We start from the raw sequence: 23,839 nt of genomic DNA, 5'->3' as shown, positions 1-23,839 counted from the left end.
TTAGAACAACAGTATATACACGTAGTATTTCTATGGCAGAATACATATCAGGTTTCTCCAAATTAGATTAAAGCTAAAGTAAGGAGAGAGTCAAAGCAGCAGCTTTGTTTGACATGATTTAAAATTAGAATTTTGCCTGAGAGCATTCCCTCCCAGATTGTGGAATTTATATTTTTGTGTTTTGGCTCATAGTGATTTTTTAAGTCCTAGAAATTAATTGATGGTAAGTCAGTAAAAATTGTTCCAACTCATAAAAAATTTGCTAGAAAAATTGGACTTGATTTTCTTGTTTTCTAGAAATAAGGAAGACGAGGCTCATAAAAGTTAAATAATTTGCTCAGTGTTCAGCTGTTAGAGCAAGAATCTGGCATGTAGTACTTACGCAGCTTCCTGGTATCAGAGCTCTTTGCACAGCAGGACACGTGTGCAGCTCTTTCCAGTGCATTCCTTGTGTTAGCACTGGTGACACCTGGGTATGATTAGAAACCGTAGCCGTCCTCTCAGCCGTGTGTTCTGTAGGTGGTGCTTTGGCTGTTGTCATTCCTGGTTGACAGGGCTACTAAGCTTTGGTATATAGAACAAGGAAGCTGAATTCATTTCTTAGATGAGAACAAGATGAGCACAAATACTTGAGGATTTTTCCTCAGGATCTTGCTGAGAACCCCAGCTGACACATAACCATAAAAAAAAAATCTGTTGAGGAGCAGTATGGAAAACATTATAGTAGAGAGCAAACTTAACAGCAAAATGCTACAAGTTTTATCTCTGAGATGAAGACTGGGTTAGAGATGCCCACTAAATACCACTGATACTCAACATCTCCTAGTTGTAGCCAGTAAGGCAAGAAAAATAATCAAAAACTTAAAAGGATTAGAAAGGAGGAAAGAAAACGTTATTCACCTCAGATTATGGTAAGTTTATGGAGGTAATCCAGAGTCTGGAGATAAGTTGTTAGATTCAGTAAGCACTTGAGCAAGTTTTCTGGTTAACAGTTGATATGTAAAACACAAGCGCATCTCTACATTTTATGTTGAACCATATGAATTAAACCACTTTTATGGATCAGAAAAGGCAACAGAGTCCAGCCCAACTCATACATATATGGATACTTGATTTGTGAATCACTGAAGAATGTTGGGGAACACTCAGTAAAGGGTGCTAGAACAAGTGAACATCTATATGGGAGAGACCTCCCACCGATAACAAAAATACTGTAACTATTTTGGAACTCTGGAGTCTTTTGAAGGCTTGTAACTTCAAGGGGAAGGCTTGAGGTAAGTTAAAGTAGAATATAGTCCGTAAATTAACATAGAATATAGTCCGTTTCAGCGTTTAGCATAAAAGCAGTTACCACCCTCCCCCACTGGCCCGGTGGCAGGCAGCTGTGCAGTGTTTGTCAAACAGCTTGCCCACAGCCTGCAGGAGCCTCGGTGGCCAGAAAAGGGCTCTGTCCTCCAAGTATTGGGGATCCCTGTCCTGACTGCTGCTTTTGATCTCAGAGGTTAGACAAAGAGGCAGGTGGCCATTGTTGTTGCAGCTCCCCCACTGTTTAAAAGTTCCTCATCCTTAAGTGACCCAGAAGATTTTTAAAGGTCTAACAACCTTCAAAAGCTATTGCATAATTGGCAGAAATTAGAAAAATCATTTTGAATGTTCAGGGAAGGGCCTGGGTTCATAAAAGACCTGAGAAGACCTTAAGATCAGACCTCAGGTTTATCTTTGCATAGACACAGCCTGCAAAAATTATAAAACCAAAAGCAATAAACAGAAACAAGCAGGCGGCAAACTCTGGAAAAGGAGGAGAATCTCACATCCAGAGTCATTCCTCTGGATGTCAGAGGAATGTTATTAGATTCAGATATCCAGTTTTAAACAAAAATCACAGTGTGTAAAAAAAAAAAAAAAACATGAAAAATGACTCAAACAAAAAAATAATCAACAGAAACCGTCTCTGAAAAAGACCTGATAGCAGGTCTACTGTACAAATTTGAAGTAGATATACTTTAAAAACAGTCATTTTAAGGATGCTCAAAGAGCTAAAGGAAGATGTGGAGAAAATCAAGAAAACAACATATGAACAAAATGAAAATATCAATAGAAATATAGAAAGCCTTGTTCAGAAACACTGACATGACAGTAACTTTTGATACCAAAACACTTGAAGAGAAATTAGAATCCACCTAAGAAGCACAAGTACCCCTAGAAGGGCACAAGCCAACAGCAATCAGATTTTTCTCATAATAATGCTGACTTTTCTTTAATCATTCATCTTTTTGTTCCTCAGGATCCAGAATTTCCATAGTCTTATCTTCCAGTTTGATGATTCTTTATCCTGCTTGCTCAAATCTGCCTTTGAATCTCTCTAATGAAGTTTTCATTTCAGTCATTGTACAACATTTAAGTTTTGCGAGATGAGTAAGTTCGGGAGATTTAGTGTACAATATGGCTGTAATTAATAATACTGTGTTATATGCTTGAAATTTGCTCGGCTAGTAGTTCTTAATCGTTCTCACAAAAGAAAATTTTATGAAGTGATCATTTCACAATGTATATGCATATTAAAACATCACATTGTATGCTTCAAATGTAAATAATTTTTATTTTCCAATTATACCTCAGTGAAGCTGGGGAAAATAGAAATCAAAAAGAAAATTGAGCTGAAAGTACAGTAACTGAAATGAAGAACTCTTGATTCTGAGGAACAGAAAGATGAAAGATTAAATAAAAGTCACTGGATCCTATGACCATCAAGTGGACCAACATATGCAGTGTCCTAAAAAATTAAAAGAGAGAACACTTGAAGATACAGTGGCTGAAAATGTCACAAATTAATGTGAATGTGAGCATCCAAGACGCTCAGTGGACTCCAAGTAAGGTGAACTCAGAGATGCACACCGGGACATGCTACATCAGACCTTTAAAAGACAAACCCTGAAAGCAACAAGAGAAAAGGGACTCATCGCGTGAAAAAGATCCTCAATAACTTATTAAGAGATTTCTTATCACACACTTTGGAGACCCGAAGGCTGTGGGCCCCATATTCAAAGTGCTGTAAGGAAAAGACTATCAACCAAGAATCCTATTTCTGGCAAACCTGTTCTTCAGAAGTGAGGGAGAAATTAAGACATTTCCAGATAAATAAAAGCTGAGGAAGCTTATTACCATTAGACCTAACCCTTGCCCGAAATGCTGGAGAGAGTCCTGCAGGTAAAAATGAAGGAACACTAAACACGGTAAAGGCGTGAAGAAACGAAGATCACAGTAGAATTGAAACGTGGGCAGTTTACAAGCCGGTTTTATTGGAACAGTGGTTTCAAACTCCACATTTTGTTTTCTCCATTATTTAAGAGACTAATACATTAAAAAGAAACAAAACCTAATAGTCTAAAAGCAATGATTAGTGCCACTTTGGTTTGTAACTTCGCGTTTTGGTTTCTACATAAAGAATAATATACTTAAAATAATTATTTGGTTTTAGATACAAAGTATATAAAGAATAAATTTTGTGACACCAACAACTGAAAGAAGTAGGGATGGAGCTGGAAAGAAGTACACGTTGAGTGTGATTGAGTTAAAGCTGATAACAATTCAAATTAAAGTATTACAACTTTAGGATATTTGGTTAATCCACATGGTAACCACAAAGAAAATAATATAGGAAATACACAAAAAGAATTTAAACATTTCACTTCCAAAAAGTCACCTGAGACAAAAGATGACAGGATTAAAAGAAATGAAGAATGAAAATAGTGTAGGGCATTGTAGAAAACAAATAGCAAAATGACAGAATTGAATCGACTATTGAAGCTAAGCTGGTGTTAATTCAGACAAGTCTGTTGTAAATTTAACATACAAATTACAATCTCCACTTAGGGTAATACTAAGAAAATAACGTAAAATATGTGTAAAAGGAGATGAGTGGCCAGCTTCAGCACAAGCTGAACAATTAAGCTTAGACAATTAAGCTAAAAGAAGTCAGTTTTAGGCATACAGAGTCTTACCAAGGATATGTTGGAAATTCCCTGGCAGTCCAGTGGTTAAGACTCTGCACTTCTACTGCAAGGATGCCTGGTCAAGGAACCAAGACCCTACAACCTGGCACAGCCAGAAAAATGAAGTCTCTGAATGTTGCCAAATGCCCCTGGAAGACAAAAATTGTCCCCAGTTGAGAACCACTAGGTTAAGGGATAAACATTTTTTTTATGATAAGCGAATTTAATAGTATTTGAAAACATAGCACATATATATGTTTGCAGAGTCTTTTCCATTTGTTTGGAAGAATTTCCTCTCTATATCCCTGTGGGATGCTCTCAGAGAGAGAGACAGTGCTCAGACTGCTCTGGAATGTGGGGCCTAACAGTGAGGTAGGCTGAGATCAGAGCCCTTAAATGCTGTGGAAGAGTGGAATCTGAATTGTGGGCAGGAAGGAGTCTGTGCTTATCTTTGTAGACAGACACAGTGAAAGATCATTTGCAGTATGTCAGGCGGCACCAACTTCATGTGTTTGTGATTCAGTGACGTTTACTTTGCAGTATTGTAAGTATGTCTTCTGTTTGATAGACGATACAGAAATACATGGCACAGGCATTTTCTTGGGCCCTGAGTACTCCTGACAGACCCTTATCTCTGAGCATGAAGCTCAGAGGTTTCTGCTAATCACATGGTAAAATAGGAAATCTGAGTTTCTTGTGGGGATTGCCTCACAGTTTAGAGAGCTAGCCATCTTTTTCATATGATCACTGGCCATTCATTTTTCTTTAAGTGAATTGCCTCTTGCTCTTTGCTTATGTTTCAGTTACAGTTTTCTTTCCCCCAGTTTCTTTATTTTATTTCTTTTTGCTGTTATAAAAATACTTGCACACGGTACCAGGATCTTTTCATTGTTGCTAATATAACATTTATTTGCTTGATTTTTCTCTCCTTTTTTGGGGAGAGAAGGTGGAGGTATTTACCCTGTTTATTTTTGCTCATTCTTCAGCTTTCAAGATTTTCTGCATCGTTTTGTATTAGGTATTTACAGTTCACAGTTGGACTTTGCTTTTTTGACATGATCCTTTTGTTTTTCTTAATAGAGAAGTTTGTCTCATTTAATCATACTATATATGTGTTTAGTCCATCTAATTTTTATACTTGCCTTTTTATCTCTTGATTTAGAGGCTTAATTTTGGTATGTATTTAAGATATTTATAAACCTTTATTTCTTAAGTTACTTCACACACACAGTAGTGTCTATTATGATTTTCCCTTTTCTCTCAATATTTAGAGTTTTATTATTGGCATGTGCTGAGATCTTTATTCTTGTTTATTATAGTTAAATGACTTTTCTGTTTTGTGGCTTATACTTTTAAAAACAATGTTTACTTTTGGCTTTGCGAACCTTATTTCCACAGTTCCTTTACTGTATCTGCTTATCTTTCACAAGACAGCTTCCTTATTTGCAATTCTTGATGAGTAATCTTCTTGGCCAGATTTTCTTCATGAAGATATTTTTTTCCCCTTTAGAAAGTATGCATGGATGATACTTAAGTCTCCTTTCTGTCGACTCCAAATGGGGGCCACAGACCTGGAATTCTTCGGTTGTACTTTTTAATTGAAGTAAAAGTGACATATAGTAAACTGTTTAAAGTGTACAGTTTGGAAAGTTTAACTATACCCCTGTGAAAGCATTACTACAGTCACGATAATAAATACATGTATCGATGGCCCCCAGAGTTTACTTGTGACCCTTGGTAATTACTTCACCCTCACTCTCCATCTCTAGGCAACTACTCATTTGCTCTCTGATACTATCAGTTTATATTTTAAATCATTTTATATAAACAGAATCATACAGAATGTACTTTTGGGGAATTTGACTCAGCATAATTAAGAGTCATGAGTGTTGCATATATAATAGTTTATGCTTTTTTTTCCCATTCAAATGTTATTTTCTATTCTTTGAAAATAAAAATATTTTTCCAAGATCATAAAGAAATATTTAATAGAAAAAAAGAAAGGTTTCCAGTCTTTGCGTTTACTCTTTATTGCTGAGTGGTATTCCATCGTTCATACCACAATCCATGTGTCAGTTCATCTGTTGATGGAAATTTGGATTGTTCCAGTATTGGACCTACCATGAATAAAGATGCTATAAAAATTCTTGTATTTGTACATATGCTTTTGTTTCTATTGGGCAATTATCTAGGAGTGGAGTGGATTGGTCACATTTGTAGGTGTTTTAAGTTTAACTTTAGAAATTACCAAGCCTCTTCTAGAATGATGATTCTGTTTTACATTCCCACCAGCAGTGTATTAAAAGTCTATTATTGCACGTTCTTGCCAACCCTTAGTATGGACAGTCTTTTCCGTGTTGGACATTATTGTAGGTCACCATGCCTTGATAACTGATGCTGAGCATCATCTCATGTGCTTCACTGACGTTTGTAGAATTGCCCATTTAAAAATGTTGAGTGGTTTTCTTATTATTCAGCTTCATAAGTTTGCCATATGTTCAGGATACAAGTCCTTCATCAAATAGGTGGTTTGCAAATATTTTCTCTTCAGTATGTGGATTGCCTTTTCATTTTTGTAACAATGTCTTTTAGTGAGCATATTTTCAAAAATTCACTGAAGTCAATGTGTATTTTTTTTTTCTTCAATGACTAGTGTTGTTTTTTTTGTACTGTTCGGAAAATCTTTGTCTATTAGAATGTGGCAAAGATAATCTCCTGTGTTTTTCTGTTGAAGCTTTATAATTTTATGCTTAGAACTGTGATTTATCTAAAATTAATCTGATTGCATGGTCTGATACAAGGATAGTGAAAAGTGAAAGTCATGTCCAACTCTTTGTGACCCCATGGATTGTAATCTTAACAGGCTCCTCTGTCCAGGGAATTCTCCAGGCAAGAAGACTGGATTGGGTTGCCATTTCCTTCTCTAGGGGATCTTCCCAACCCAGGGATCAAACCCAGGTCTCCTTCAGTTGCAGGCAAATTCTTTACCATCTGAGCCAAAAAGGCTAAAAAGCTCATTTTCTTCCACACAGCTTTGTCCAGTTGTTCCAGCACCATTTGTTGAAAAGATGTATGTTTCTCTGTTGAATTACCTTGATGCCTTTGTTGAAAATCAAGTTGACCATAAATGTGTGAGTTCACTTTTGACCCTTCTCCAGTTCCATTTATCTGTTTGTCTTTCTGCCATTGCCACACTGGTTTGATTACTGTAGCTTTTTTTATTTTGGTAGTAAAATATACATAACATAAAATTACAGTTTTAACCATATTTAGATGTGTATTTCAGTGTTGTTAAGTACGTATATGTTTGTTTCTGCATCACCACCATCTAGCTCCAGAACTTTCTTATTCATTCTACACTGAAACTGTGCCCATTAAATGATTCCCCCTTCCCTTTACTGCAGCCCCTGGCAACCAACATTCCACTGTCTGTCTCTGACTTTGATTGCTCTGAGGATCTCATGTAAATGGAATCATGTAGTTTTTGTCCTGGCTTATTTCATGTAGCCTAAGTGTCAACTTAGTCTTCAGGGCTCATACAGGTAGTAGTGTGTATCAGAATTTCCTTCCTTTTCAAGGCTGAACAGTATTCTTTTGTATGTGTAAGCCACACTTTTTTTTTTTTCATTTATCCATCAATAGACACATGAGTTGCTTCCATGCGTTGCAGTTGTGAATAATGCTGCTGACCATGGGTGTCTAAACACCTGCTCAGTCCCTGCTCTGTGTTTTTCAGTTCTTTTGGGTATACACCTAGAATTGTGATTGCTGGCTCTTCTAATCCATTTCCGACACTATAGCCAGAGTAATGTCTTTAGCACTCAGGTCGTCTGGACCATGTCTGTAACTGTCTCCTACAGCTTCAGACCCCTTGTACTGCATTTAGAGAACAGCACAACCAGACTTCTTAGCAGGGCACAACGTAACAGGGTGCTGCCTTGCCTGCAGCCTCATTGCTGCTGCTCTCCCTCCTCTCTCTAGGCTCCAGCCAGATGAATCTGCCATCTTTCTTGAGCACCCATGCTCTTCCCTGTACCAGGACCCTTGCAGGAGCTGTTTTCTCCACTGCCACACACTGCCACTGCTCTTCAGTATAAATGTTATCTCTTCAGACAGGGCTTCCCTTGTGACATATTTAAGCATGTTACCTATTATTTTCGTTCATAGTGTCTTTCCAGTTTCATAGCAACTTTCTGAAGTCCTTGATTCAGTGTACAAATATGTATTTGTTTAGTTTTAAAATGACTGACTCCCCCATACCTCAAGCTCCATGGTGGCAGGAACCATACTACACCAGTCCCTAAACACAGCCGGGAAGCAGTGAACAGTGAGAGACACACGCAGCCTCACAGGGGACTCTTCTCATAGGACGCACTGGTTTGGCAAACTTCTAAAAATTAAATACCGGTACTTTGTATTATTTCCATGTCGGTTTAAAATTTAATCCAAATTGTTCTCTCATTTGAATAATAATGGTGTGACAGTTCATTTCACATGATTTAGGGATCAGATGTAACCTGAAAGTGAGTATAAAATCAAAGTTGAAGCTGTAATAAAATATGTGGATATTCTGTATGTCTATAGTATAAACATTTGGTTTCTGTGTTTTCACCATCATTTTCTTCCTTCACAGACTGAGACAACACTTGGACTCAGTTCATACCAACAGAAAAGGTAAGGAAGTAATATACATGTATTTCTTTTCCTCTTTTTTAAGATTTATTTTTAATTGGATGATAACTGCTTTTTAAAAATATAAAGTTTCATATATTCACTAAGATACTGACATACTTTTAGTTCTTTCTGGGAGGATTCCTGCTGTCCTTTTCTCTCATACTTGTTTGGTGAAGAGGGAAAAGCAGATTATAAATCACATCATATCATGTATTTCAAGTATTGCATATGTAAAACCAGGTTTAAATCTGAGCTTGCATGTCATCACATACAGAGTGGTTTACTTGTAGCTGAAACACCCCTCGTTTGGAAGAGGCTCAGCTTTACAGCTCCCTAATGACGTCTCCTGTGGTCCAGCCACTTTTTATGGTCTTCGCTTCTGTCTTCAGTTATCATCAAGGGTCTGCCTGCAGGCGCCTAGAGGAGGAGGTTATCCTGTAGTGAGAGAGAGTTCTCATCTCAGAAGACCCTAACTGGTTGTCTTGTTGAGCCCCCTTGTTTGATACATGAGGACTCTTAAGAGTCTTAGAACCAAGGGATGTGCTAACCAAGGTTAGACTGGCAGAGTTTCAGATAGAATTCCTTATCTTCTGATTACTAGCCCTGTATTGCATTCTCTTTGATGTTCTTAAAACGGAATCCTTCAGCATTCACTATTTTCTCTTTTAGCTGGAAGAGAAATATAGTGTTAGTTAAGAATTAGAGGAGGAAGTGCTTTGAAAGAGGAGCAGAGGAGCCAGGGAAGGCAAGTTGTCACAAGGGAGTTTATACTGTAGGGAAGTGGGGTGAGCATCTACACAGTCGGCTTTTAGTCTGCTCTGTGCTGGGGCTGAGGATACACTCCCTTCCTTGACACATCTTGAAGGACAGTGGAGACACCACTTCTGATGAGCTTATGAAGCACAGGTATGGATGAAATGACAAAATGCATACACTTTGTGAAAGAAGGCAGCTTACTTGAAGAGTATATTATAATCAGATGATAGAAGCCTAAGACACATTTGTGTGCCTCACGTGGCATCTTACTCTCATCATCAAATCAGTCCACAAGGCCCAGGTCACAGCTGAGGTGAAGTTAGCTTAAGACTGCAGCTTCTGGTCGCCACTCCTGGGGTGCTGCCTCCCCCAGGTTCTTCTTGGGGGAACCCCCCAGTTTCCACTTGGCAGAGAGATTGCTGAGATGAACACTGTGTCTTTTGACCTCCTGTAGTCATTTCTGTGGCTTTCCTGATGGTTCAGTAGTAAAGAATCCACCTGCCAATGCAAGAGACGTGGGTTTGATCCCTGGGCAATAAGATACCTGGGTGGTAAGATCCCCTGGAGGAGGATCCCACCCCATTATTCTTGTCTGGAAAGTCCCATGGACAGAGGAGCCTGGGATCACAAAGAGTCGGACACGATTTAGCGATTACATAGCAGCAGTCGTTTCTGCGCTGATCTCTCTCTTTTTGTGTCCCAGCTGTATAGCCCATGTGCTGCTTGGTGACTTTCTAGTAAGCCGAGAGCTTCAGCCCCATCCTTCCTTGTATCGCCTCTGCGTGATGTCCTGAGTGAAAACCCTCAGTGTGGAAGTGAAACGGAACCCCTGCTCCAGGGAAATTTATCACATGAAAAGCTTAGTCCCCTTTCCCGCTTTCATCTGCTTCATCCCCAAGGACTTGCAGGATCTTCTGCAAAGACATGAGCTCTGCTTGCTTGATCTCAGGATCATGGGAAGTAGAATTATGAAAGACAGAATTTTCCAACATACTTTTATTTATATTTTTCTCCTTCCTGACTCACCCTTTTGTTTTAATACAGTCATCAATTACTTGATAATGTTTTGTTTAAAGACGTGCTGACTGCATCATATAATGGCGGATAATGTGCCTACAGTGTTCTGTCAGTGTTTGTTTCCGCCGAACACCAGAATGTTGTGATGAGTATCAGTAATGGTTTAATATTATTGACACGAGGCCACCTTTTATAATGCCTTCTCCTAGGGTTGTGGAGCCATGTGTTGGGAGATTAGAAATCAAGATCCTTGAGTTCTGTGTTCACCAGCTGTGTAGCCTTGAGAGAAACTACTAAAGTTCTGAGCACAACTTTCATTTCCAAATTGGGGAAGATCACTTCTTGGCCTGATATGTCTTATATGTGATGTAAGGTTATGCTTTATATAAGGTTGCTGTAAGGATCAAATGAGAAGACTTATTCGGCATCAGCAGTTGCAAACATGAAAACATTATATGAATGTAGGTTGTGGGTATTTGCTAACGTATCTGTACAGTCATTCAGCAAATATTTACTGGGATCTTTACATACACCAGGCATTATAGTAAGAATTGATATGGGTGAATTTAACTCAGATGACCATTATATCTACTACTGTGGGCAAGAATCCCTTAGAAGAAATGGAGTAGTCAACAAATAGTCAACAAGAGAGTCTGAAATGCAGTCCTTGAATGCAGTCTCAAAAATGACAAAATGATCTCCGTTCGTTTCCAAGGCAAACCATTTAATATCACAGTAATCCAAGTCTGTGCCCCGACCAGTAATGCTGAAGAAGCTGAACGGTTCTATGAAGACCTACAAGACCTTATAGAACTAACACCCAAAAAAGATGTCCTTTTCATTAGAGGGGACTGGAATGCAAAAGGTATACCTGTGGCGGATTCATTTCGATATTTGGCAAAACTAATACAATATTGTAAAGTTTAAAAAAAAAAAAAAAACCTGGGGTAACAGGCAAGTTTGGCCTTGGAGTACAGAATGAAGCGGGGCAAAGGCTAATAGAGTTTTGCTGAGAGAACGCACTGGTCATAGCAAACACCCTGTTCCAACAACACAAGAGAAGACTGTACACATGGACATCACCAGATGGTCAACATGAAAATCAGATTGATTGTATTCTTTGCAGCCAAAGATAGAGACGCTCTATTCAGTCAGCAAAAACAAGACCGGGAGCTGACTGTGGCTCAGATCATGAACTCCTTACTGCCAAATTCAGAATTAAATAGAAGAAACTGGGGGAAACCACTAGACCATTCAGGTATGACTTACATCAAATCCCTTACGATTATACAGCAGTAGTGATTCAAGGGATTAGATCTGATAGAAGTGCCTGAAGAACTATGGACGGAGGTTTGTAACACTGTACAGGAGGCAGTGATCAAGATCGTCCCCAAGAAAAAGAAATGCAAAAAGTCAAATTGGTTGTCTGAGGAGGCTTTACAAATAGCTGAGAAAAGAAGAGAAGCGAAAAGGAAAGATATAAGCATCTGAATGCAGAGTTCCAAAGAATAGTAAGGAGAGATAAGAAAGCCTTCCTCACTGATCAGTGCAAAGAGATAGAGGAAAACAATAGAATGGGAAAGACTAGAGATCGCTTCAAGAAAATTAGAGATACCAAGAGAACATTTCATGCAAAGACGGGGTCAGTAAAGGACAGAAATGGTATGGACCTAACAGAGCAGAAGATATCAAGAAGAGGTAGTGAGAATACACAGAACTATACAAAAAAAGATCTTCATGACCCAGATAATCACGATGGTGTGATCACTCACCTAGAGCCAGACATCCTGGAATGTGAAGTCAAGTGGGCCTTAGGAAACATCACTATGAACAAAGCTAGTGGAGGTGATGGAATTCCAGTTCAGCTATTTCAAATCGTAAAAGATGATGCTGTGAAAGTGTTGCACTCAATATGCCAGCAAATTTGGAAAACTCAGCAGTGGCCACAGGTCTGGAAAAGGGTCAGTTTTCATCCCAATCCCAAAGAAAGGCAATGCCAAAGAATGCTCAAACTACTGCATAATTGCACTCATCTCACACGCTAGTAAAGTAATGCTCAAAATTCTCTAAGCCAGGCTTCAGCAATACGTGAACTGTGAACTTCCAGATGTTCAAGCTGGTTTTAGAAAAGGCAGAGGAACCAGAAATCATATTGCCAACATCCGTTGGATCATCGAAAAAGCAAGAGAGTTTCAGAAAAACATCTATGTGGATCACAACAAACTGTGGAAAGTTCTTAAAGACGTGAGAATACCAGACCACCTGACCTGCCTCCTGAGAAATCTATATGCAGGTCAAGAAGCAACAGTTAGAACTGGACATGCAACAACAGACTGGTTTCAAATCAAGAAAGGAGTACGTTAAGGCTGTATATTGTCACCCTGCTTATTTAACTTATTTGTGAGTACATCATGAGAAACACTGGGCTGGATGAAGCATAAGCTGAAATCAAGATTGCCAGGAGAAATGTCAGTAACCTCAGATATGCAGATGATGCCACACTTATGGCAGAAAGCAAAGAAGAACTAAAGAGCCTCTTGAAAGCGAAAGAGGAGAGTGAAAAAGGTGGCTTACAGCTCAACATTCAGAAAACGAAGATCATGGCATCCGGTCCCATCACTTCATGGCAAACAGGTGGTGAATCAATGGAAACAGTGACAGACTTTATGTTTTTGGGCTCCAGAATCACTGCAGATGGTGATTGAAGCCATGAAATTAAAAGATGCTTGCTCCTTAGAAGAAAAGTTATGACCAACTTAGCATATTAAAAAGCAGAGACATTACTTTGCCACCAAAGGTCCATCTAGTCAAAGCTATGATTTTTCCAGTAGTCATGTATGGATTTGAGAGTTGGACCATAAAGAAAGCTGAATACAGAAGAATTGATGCTTTTGAACTGTGGTGTTGGAGAAGACTCCTGAGAGTCCCTTGGACTGCAAGGAGATCCAACCAGTCCATCCTAAAGGAAATCAGTCCTGAATATGCACTGGAAGGACTGATGTGAAAGCTAAAACTCCAATACTTTGGCCACCTGATGTGAAGAACTGACTCATTTGAAAAGACCCTGATGCTGGAAAAGATTGAAGGCAGGAGCAGAAGGGGATGACAAAGGATGAGATGGTTGGATGGTATCACCAACTGAATGGACATGAGTTTGGGTAAACTCCGGGAGTTGGTGATGGACAGAGAGGCCTGGCGTGCTGCAGTCCATGGGGTCGCAAAGAGTCAGACATGACTGAGCGACTGAACTGAATTGTGCGTGTTTGCTAACACCCACAATTTTGTTGGTCATTCAGCAAATTTGTTCAGTCATTCAGCAAACATTTACTGGGATCTTTACATACACCAGGCATTATAGTAAGAATTGGTGATTCAGTCATTGTGTTTGTTGTCTGTTGCTTTGTAATAAATTACCTCCAAACCTAGAAGCTTAAAGCGGCAGTTATCTTTCTGTTTCTGAGTAAGAAACTTGAGAACAATTCTAGCTGAGTAGTTGGGGCTCTCACGAGGTCTCTCATGTGATTCCAGCCGAGACATGATTTGGAGTTGCAGGCATCTGAAGATGTAGGCCCAGTGGGTCCTCTCCAAGATGGCTCACTCACGAAACATTAGCAAAAGGCCCCAGTTCCTTGCTGGCTGTTGGCAAGAGACCTTCATTCTTTACCATGGGGACCTCTGTGCCATGTGTCACAGCAGCTGATGACGCTAGAGCAGGAGATCGAATAGAGAGCACAAGGAGAAAGCCATGGTGTCTTTTCTAATTGAGTCCTGGAAATCACACACAGCCACGTCCACCATGTTTTATTCATGGGAAGTTACCCCCAAGGAAAGTAGAATTAAGCCCCCACTACTTGAAGAGAGGCCTATCAGAGAATCTGTGATCATATTTTAAAACTAGCACAGAGCTAAATAGACCAGATAGTCAAGACTCCTGCCCTGGTAAAACCTGTCTGCTAATGGGGAAAACTGCAGGCCACCAAGTAAATGAACAAAATGTCAGCTCAAGAGAAGTCTGGGATAGACAAGACTCTATTACTTCTTCAGATTTGACCATAAGAAGGTCTCTCTGAAGTGGTAGTTCAGCTTACCTGGTGAAGTCTTAGGGCAGAGCGTTTCAGCAGGTGAACAGCTAGTGCAGGTGTCTGATGTTGGGTGCAGTGCTGATGTTATTATATTGTGTTGTTGTAACAGCTGGAATTGTTACTGTGTGCAGTTAGGTAGGAAGAGATACATGTGTATATCTGTGTGTGTATGTATATATGCAGTGTCCACAAGAAGAACCAGAGTTTTCTGATCTTTTAAGTTTCCTGGTACCTGTAGGATAAAAGCCAAAAACACTGGACTAGGGAGTACTTTTCAAGTTTAGGATGGTTGGGGTTCTTTAATTGTATAGTTTGCTGTTCACTAATACTGAGTACAGCCATTTTGGTTGCCTGTGGTTAACCATCAGCATCTAGAAGGTTGTAGTCAGATCCAGAACTTGCTAATATCTGTTTTAAATTCTGTGAAAAAATTAATGTTCTCAAATTGTTTCTTAAGATTTCATTTGGGTATGTACTTAACATTTATTTTATAGCTCTGGAGCTTTTAGCTGTACATGAACTGACATATATGCAAAAAATAGTACTACTTTGCATACATCTTGAAGACTGTAGTAATTTGATGGTAGACTTAATCCCAGCCATATCAAATATTACAGTAACTCTGAGAGGTTTCAACACTAATTGTCAGACTATATTAAGGAAAGATCTAAGCATATATTGTCTACAAGAAATGTACTGTAGTTTTCAGTTTATATTTAATTTTTTAACCATTTGTTTTGAAATAACTTTAGAAAATAAATGCAAAAATAGTACAAAGAATTGTGCTACTGACCTAGATTGATTCCCCTAGTAACATTTTACCACATTTGCTTGATCATCATCTCCCTCTCCACCACTTCTTTCCTTCTCTCTCTTTCCCTATCTCTATATATGTATATGTGTAATTATTTTTCTGAATTTTTTCAGACTCAGTTGTAGACATGATACTCTTTTACCCCTAAACACTTCAATGTATATTTCTTATAAATATGTACATTATGTTATAAATCACAGTAAAATCAGGAAATTAGCATTTACATATAGTAGTATTTAATCTACAGACCTTATTTTAATTTTTTCAGTTGGTCTGCTAATGACTTTTATTTTAAAAAGTAAAGAAATATTTATTAGAAGGGGCTAGAGTGAACTACCCTCCCCCCAAAATTTTGTTTGTTCAGTGAAGTCTCTCCTTCATTTCTGATTGATGGCTTTGCTGGGTATTGTATTGTTGTTTGATAGTTATTTTCTTTCAATATTTTAAATATGTCATTCCACTGTCTCTCTGCCTACAAAATTTCTGTTGAGAAATCCACTTGTACAGTAGCTCCTCCTTACCTGTGGGACATACATTGCAGACACTGCTCTGTTACTGCAGGTGGTACCGAACACTGAATATACTCCACTTCTTCCTATACTGACACTAGGTCACACATACAGAAGGGTACAGGGACAAAGGGGAGTCATGTCTCAGGGCAGAGCCAGACACACGAAGTTGCCCCGTGTTCCTCAGAGAGGTGTGCAGTTTAAAACGTAAGTGTTATTTGTTTCTGGAATTTTTCATTTAGTGTTTTCAGACCACGGTTGAACGCATGTAACTGAAACTGCAGAAAATGAAACCACAGATGGGGGTGCCTACTGTAGTCTATGTGGTGGGGTGTGCTCCTTGTGTGTGATGTGTCACTTCTGCTGCTTTCAAGATTCTCTCTTTGACTTCTGACAATTTAATAATAATGTGCCTTTTCAAGTTCAACCTATGTGGGGTTCTTTGGGCCTCAGAACCCTGGATGTCCTTTGATCTCCCCACAGCACTAGGGGAGCTCAATGTCTCCCTTGGGCTGACTCCGCCCCTAGAGAAACTGCGGTACAGGGGCCCTCTCAGTGCCGCGCTGCCGCAGCCTGGCGCTAAGGAAGCAATATGAGCAGACTACGCCTTTTCTCTTACCGTTCTAATACACTGGGGCTTTGTTTGCTTTTGAGTTTTTCTTTCTTTTCTCCTCTGTGGTCCAGGGATGTTCTCTGGGCTCCATACTAGAAGTAAGCAATCAGACTCCAGAGGTGCAGAGCCCTGGAATCTGCATTTCTACAAGCATCCTAGATGATTAAGATGTAGGTAAACCACAAATCATTCGTTAAGAAATACTGGGCCAAAGAGTACCTTTGGTTTAGGTAGTAATTACCCCTAGGAAAACATTTTAAATTTCATAGTTCATGCACATTCCCAAAGCTCTCAGAAGGTACTGTATGCTTTATTTGGGGAAGGTCTTGTATGCTAATAATCATTGATGGTGTGAGCACTCACCTAGAGCCAGACATCCTGGAATGTGAAGTCAAGTGGGCCTTAGAAAGCATCACTATGAACAAAGCTAGTGGAGGTGATGGAATTCCAGTTGAACTATTTCAAATCCTGGAAGATGATACTGTGAAAGTACTGCACTCAATATGCCAGCAAATTTGGAAGACTCAGCAGTGGCCACAGGACTAGAAAAGGTCAGTTTTCATTCCAGTCCCAAAGAAAGGCAATGCCAAAGAATGCTCAAACTACTACACAATTACACTCATCTCACATGCTGGCAAAGTAATCCTCAAAATTCTCTAAGCCAGGCTTCAACAATACGTGAACCATGAACTTCCAGATGTTCAAGCTGGATTTAGAAAAGGCAGAGGAACCAGAGATCAAATTGCCAACATCCGCTGGATCATGGAAAAAGCAAGAGAGTTCCAGAAAAACATCTATTTCTGCTTTATTGACTATGCCAAAGCCTTTGACTGTGTGGATCACAATAAACTGTGGAAAATTCTGAAAGAGATGGGAATACCAGACCACCTGACCTGCCTCTTGAGAAATCTGTATGCAGGTCAGGAAGCAACAGTTAAAACTGGACATGAAACAACAGACTGGATCCAAATAGGAAAAGGAGTACGTCAGGGCTGTATATTGCCACCCTGCTTATTTAACTTATATGCAGAATACATCATGAGAAATGCTGGGCTGAAGGAAGCACAAGCTGGAATCAAGATTGCCGGGAGAAATATCAATAACCTCAGATATGCAGATGACACCACCCTTATGTCAAAAAGTGAAGAACTAAAGAGCCTCTTGATGAAAGTGAAAGAGAAGAGTGAAAAAGTTGGCTTAAAGCTCAACATTCAGAAAACTAAGATCATGGCATCTGGTCCCATCTCTTCATGGCAAATAGATGGGGAAACAGTAGAAACAATGTCAGACTTTATTCTTCTGGGCTCCAAAATCACTGCAGATGGTGATTGTAGCCATAAAATTAAAAGATGCTTACTCCTTGAAAGGAAAGTTATGACCAACCTAGACAGCATATTACTTTGCCAACAAAGGTCTGTCTAGTCAAGGCTATGGTTTTTCCAGTGGTCATGTATGGATGTGAGAGTTGGACTATAAAGAAAGCTGAGTACAGAAGAATTGATGGTTTTGAACTGTGGTGTTGGAGAAGACTCTTGAGAGTCCCTTGGACTGCAAGGAGATCCAACCAGTCCATCCTAAAGGATATCAGTCCTGGGTGTTCATTGGAAGGACTGATGTGGAAGCTGAAACTCCCAATACTTTGGCCACCTGATACGAAGAGTTGACTCATTTGAAAAGACTTTGATGCTGGGAAAGATTGAAGGCAGGAGCAGAAGGGGATGACAGAGCATGAGATGATTGGATGGCATCACCACCTCAATGGACACGGGTTTGGGTGGACTCTGGGAGTTGGCGATGGACAGGGAGGCCTGGTGTGCTGCAGTCCATGGGGTCGCAAAGAGTCAGACATGACTGAGCGATGCTTAACTTTGACCTTGATAGTTCACCAAGAAACATAGATTTCTTGTATCTCTCCAGTTGTTCTCTCACTTGAAATCAGAAAATAGTCCTTATTCATCTCCTTATCTCGAAATAAGCAGTTAATATTTTCATGAAAATAAAAATTATATTCAGGCTTCTAAAACAAATGCAATCACTGCGGAAAATATAAGATCATGTATTACTTTTTTAATGTCTCAGATTCTGTTTCTTTGGAAGTGACAAAGGGCACCGTTTTTCATACTGCTTCTCCAGTTTATTTTTCACCCTTATGGATTCGTAGACATTTGCTTTTTAAAGCACTCAACAGTGTCATGGCCATTCTAAATAAACAGTAGCGACCATTTCAATCAGCTGTGGGTACACAACAGCTATGTTGTTGGATTTTTGGTTTTGTTAAAATAAGTTTATATGCCTATGACAATTTGTGTTGTACCTACTCAACTGTTAAATTCTTCCTTAGATACAGATCTGCTGTTGTCTTGAAAATACACATTTATTTATGAGGTAATCGTCTTTTATATATTGTTCCCTCTATCTCATATTCTGGGAGCATCCTGTAAATGTCACAGTAACAATTGCTGGACACCACCTCTTTGGAACATTTTATGGCAGGTCTTAGCCCACTTGAGGCATAACAAAGGAAAACAAGGTCTGAGGATTTAAAAGGAAGAAACAGAATTGTTGTTACTTGCAGGTGATATGTCTATAGAGATATCCAAGATAGCAGTCATCTTAGCAACACCACATACAATAGCAGGGGAAGGTCTAAGAGAATTTGTAGATTGTTAGAATTGACTCAACAAAATGACTAGATTTACGATCATTTCCTTCAATCAGTAACTTTTTAGTATAAAGCAGTAACCATGTGATCTATTAATATCTGTGTATTTGACATATCCATCTAGATAAGTGTAAATGTCTGAAACAATACTCCTGAATCCCTACCCACTACCCTTCCCTGCTTCCAGCCCACTCTCTCCTGTCATGGCTGAGGATCCAGTTTCTTGGGCCAGAATCTTAAGTCATCCTGATGCCTGTCTCCTTTCCCTTACTCTCCACAGTCAGTCCCTCAGCATGATGTCTGTAGCTTCCACCACCTCTCTTGCCATCACCCTGGGCCGCGGTGACCATCCCCTCCTCTCTGAACAACTATAGGGCTTCCCTCTTGGGCTCCTGCAGTCTTCTTCACACAGCAGCAGGAATTGACCTTTTAAATGTGTTAGTTTAAAGGTCATGTTACTTCTTGCTTCAAACACATAGAGGCTTATTGTTACACTGAGAAGAGAATCCAAACTCCTGCAATGAGACCTGGCCTCTGTACCTCTCTCATCTCAGTTCTGGTCTCTTCCCCCTGCTTCCAGCACTCCAGCCAATTCAGCCTCCCTGTTCCTCAGCATGCCAAGGACATGCCTGCTTTCTTCTTCCGATCTTCACCTCTCCGGTCTCAACTGCAGTGTCCCTCCTCAGAGAGACCGTCTCTGTTTCCTGCTGTGTTTGATCTGTCTTTATATGTTGGACATCATCACGTGATAGGTTCCACGTTTGTTTTTCCTACTGGGATGTTCGTGCCATGAGAACAGGCTCTGTGCCGTGTTCCCATAGCCCCAGCCACTGGACAGCCCCTGACATTCAGGCTATTTGTGTCAAGCGAATGGGATGTGCACTTTTCTGCCCCCCTTCCCTGACCACTTCAGACATTTCCACTTGCAGTTCTCAGTTCTGTGAGAGAAAAAAAAAAAAAATGTCTTAATCTCCTTTGTATCTCTAGCTTCTAACACAGTGTTAATATATATAAATTAATGACTTATACATAGTTATTTTTACATTGCACTTTTTTCTTGATTGGATGGAGGTTTAGGTAAGTTTGAGGTTCTTACTGTTAAAACTGGTGAACTGATCAGCATCATTATTTTAAAGCAGCAGAAGAGTATTCTTATAGTATGTTTTTTAAGAAGAGCAGAAATCAGCAGGGAGTAGATTCTGTACCTCTGGCTATAACGTGGCAGCTGTCTTGTGAGGAATTGTCTTTCGTTGTCCCAGGGTCTTTAGTTTTGCGCTCTAGTAAAGTATAATCTTACACTTGGCCTTTCCCTTCTTGTGTTTGTCATCTTTAATGCTCAACACATGTAGAAGATTATCAAGCAGCACAGAGGAATGGTCTTAATTGGTGAGACCGAAAACACCTTTAACCTTATTTCTTTAAGCTCAATTATTCCACTACTTAAAATATTTACTCTATATTGAATTAAAGCTAGATTTTCTACATTTTCTGTATGTTCTTGTTAATTTATAATGTATTTCCTAAATGAAATTTCTCTATCATTTGAAGCTTGTGCTCTTCTGAATTATGGAGGTAATGAAATAAAATAGTCTCACAAAAATAAGTTTTGCCCTTCCATCATTTCTTAAAATGCAACAGAAAGATAATCTACTATTTAGAAACTTTAGTGGCCAACTTTCTCACTTTCTTAGTTTCTAAACAGATGACTTTAGGTACGTGGATCACCCCCACCAAAGTCATTTTTACTTTGCATCAGTATTTGGTTGTGATAATGTCTAGTAGGTTTGCTAGTCAGGGATCTGTTTTAGTGAGAAGTTCTAATATCAAGTGAAATAGTTAGAAATGATACTCAGATATTTAGGCCAAGACGTCATAGATCAGTATGTCCTGAACTCTCAGATTAAAGATATTTCAGTTCCTGGAAACTTCTATCCCCAAATTGATTTTTGTTTAGTTCTTTGCCACTTTAGTTAAAATGGGATCGCAGGGTTTTTTCTATATATATTGCCTCTGGTTACAGTTACTTGTGCACTTTAGTTAAAATGGGATCCAGGTACAGTTAGTTGTGTTAACTATTGTTCATTGTACCTCTGTCAGAAAATCCAAATGAACATGTAAGGTATATAGTTACCAGTTACATCAGCCAAATAAATTTCAGCAGTCTACTGGAGTATTTTCTGTTTCCATGTACCTTTGAATAGGAAAAATACTTGTTTTTTTTCTTTTTTAAAGACATGCATTTATTGATTTATTCTAATATAAAAAGTAACACATATTTCTAATACATTAGACTCCATTTTTCTAGATACTCTCTCATGAAAAAAACTCAAGTGTCTGGCTTTGGTTTAGGGAAATACATAGTTTGAAAAATTGCTTCTTAACACTGTTTTCTTTTTACTTACAGTATATCTTTGTACCGGGGTAATTGCAGACCTATACGGTTTGAGCCACCAATGCTGGATTTCCATGAACAGTAAGTTCAGAGTTGTTTTTTTTAACCACAGTTTTCCATTAAACCATTATATGTATTTTATGCATGCATGTGTCTTGGCTTTTGCCTGTGGTATCTTGAATGAGAAAGTTACATGTTCAAGTCATCGGGAAAGTAAATAACCTTGAATACAGTTTGAACATGGGAAGTAAGTATCTGTTATGAGTCTAGCGTATACTCTTTTAACTTTTGAAGTTCAAAAAATATTTACAGTTTGGAGTGTCTGGTTCAGAGGATCCTATCTTTAGAAGCAACATTAAACTTAGGGTTACCTTTCTGATTAGCACTTAATTTCCATCTTTATTATTTAACATTTTTTCTTTGTGGATATAGAAGAGTATATTTGTTTGATACATGTACTTGTAAGGTACAAACTTTTATATGTCATCAAATAAATAATATTATCAACCCAGTAAGCCAAACAAAAGCAGATCCTATAGGAAGCTGTGGTTCAACCGCAGAATTACTTCCTCAAACCTTGTTTCTGCTTACCTTCTACCTCTGGGTCTTGGGTTTTGCACATCTCAGGTACCCTGAGGGGAAGACAAGTCTTCAACCTATATTTGGTTCCAACTCAATTTAGCAGTTAGGAAAAGAGAACATCTTAAATGATATAACTACTAGAGTAATGCTACTCTGATAAGTAAACAGAAGAAGATGATTTTTTTAACTTAAATTTTTTTGTTTGCCTTTCTTTTTTTAAATTTTTATTAGAGTAAGATTGATTTACAATGTTGCGTTAGTTTCAAGTGTACAGCAAAGTGAATCAGTTACACATGTACATATATCCATTCTTTTTTAGATTCTTTGCTCTTTTAGGCCACTACAGGGTATCGAGTAGAGTTCCCTGTGCTATACAGTTCAGTTCAGTCGTTCAGTCATGTCCGACTCTTTGCGACCCATGAATTGCAGCACGCCAGGCCTCCCTGTCCATCACCAACTTCCAGAGTCCACCCAAACCCATGTCCATTGAGGTGGTGATGCCATCCAACTATCTCATGCTCTGTCATCCCCTTCTGCTCCTGCCTTCAGTCTTTCCCAGCATCAGAGTCTTTTCACATGAGTCAACTCTTCGTATCAGGTGGCCAAAGTATTGGAGTTTCAGCTTCCACATCAGTCCTTCCAATGAACACCCAGGACTGATATCCTTTAGGATGGACTGGTTGGATCTCCTTGCAGTCCAAGGGACTCTCAAGAGTCTTCTCCAACACCACAGTTCAAAACCATCAATTCTTCTGTACTCAGCTTTCTTTATAGTCCAACTCTCACATCCATACATGACCACTGGAAAAACCATAGCCTTGACTAGACAGACCTTTGTTGGCAAAGTAATATGCTGTCTAGGTTGGTCATAACTTTCCTTTCAAGGAGTAAGCATCTTTTAATTTTATGGCTACAATCACCATCTGCAGTGATTTTGGAGCCCAGAAGAATAAAGTCTGACATTGTTTCTACTGTTTCCCCATCTATTTGCCATGAAGAGATGGGACCAGATGCCATGATCTTAGTTTTCTGAATGTTGAGCTTTAAGCCAACTTTTTCACTCTTCTCTTTCACTTTCATCAAGAGGCTCTTTAGTTCTTCACTTTTTGACATAAGGGTGGTGTCATCTGCATATCTGAGGTTATTGATATTTCTCCCGGCAATCTTGATTCCAGCTTGTGCTTCCTCCAGCCCAGCATTTCTCATGATGTACTCTGCATATAAGTTAAATAAGCAGGGTGGCAATATACAGCCCTGACGTACTCCTTTTCCTATTTGGATCCAGTCTGTTGTTTCATGTCCAGTTTTAACTGTTGCTTCCTGACCTGCATACAGATTTCTCAAGAGGCAGGTCAGGTGGTCTGGTATTCCCATCTCTTTCAGAATTTTCCACAGTTTATTGTGATCCACACAGTCAAAGGCTTTGGCATAGTCAATAAAGCAGAAATAGATGTTTTTCTGGAACTCTCTTGCTTTTTCCATGATCCAGCGGATGTTGGCAATTTGATCTCTGGTTCCTCTGCCTTTTCTAAATCCAGCTTGAGCATCTGGAAGTTCACGGTTCACATATTGCTGAAGCCTGACTTGGAGAATTTTAAGCATTAGTTTACTAGCATGTGAGATGAGTGTAATTGTGTAGTAGTTTGAGCATTCTTTGGCATTGCCTTTCTTTGGGACTGGAATGAAAACTGACCTTTTCCAGTCCTGTGGCCACTGCTGAGTTTTCCAGATTTGCTGGCATATTGA

The 23,839-nt window shown here is 39.1% G+C and overlaps 1 protein-coding gene across 3 annotated transcripts in view; it reads left to right on the top strand.

Moving 5' to 3' along the window:
• Nucleotides 1–23,839, top strand: part of TMEM131 (transmembrane protein 131) — a 185,738-nt gene that overhangs the window by 59,778 nt on the left and 102,121 nt on the right. For 2 of the 3 annotated variants that reach the window (XM_059891637.1, XM_059891636.1), the window contains exons 3-5: nucleotides 7,025–7,123; nucleotides 8,626–8,666; nucleotides 21,524–21,592. In XM_059891637.1, coding sequence (XP_059747620.1) covers nucleotides 7,025–7,123; nucleotides 8,626–8,666; nucleotides 21,524–21,592 — 209 coding nt within the window. The remainder of the gene's footprint in view (nucleotides 1–7,024; nucleotides 7,124–8,625; nucleotides 8,667–21,523; nucleotides 21,593–23,839) is intronic. The other variant, XM_002691141.7, reaches the window with a different exon arrangement.

The sequence above is a fragment of the Bos taurus genome, chromosome 11 (genome assembly GCF_002263795.3).
Source record: "Bos taurus isolate L1 Dominette 01449 registration number 42190680 breed Hereford chromosome 11, ARS-UCD2.0, whole genome shotgun sequence".
In the NCBI taxonomy this organism is placed as follows: domain Eukaryota; kingdom Metazoa; phylum Chordata; class Mammalia; order Artiodactyla; family Bovidae; genus Bos; species Bos taurus.
Note: the sequence above shows the minus strand (reverse complement) of the source record. Positions and strands in the feature narration are given on the sequence as shown.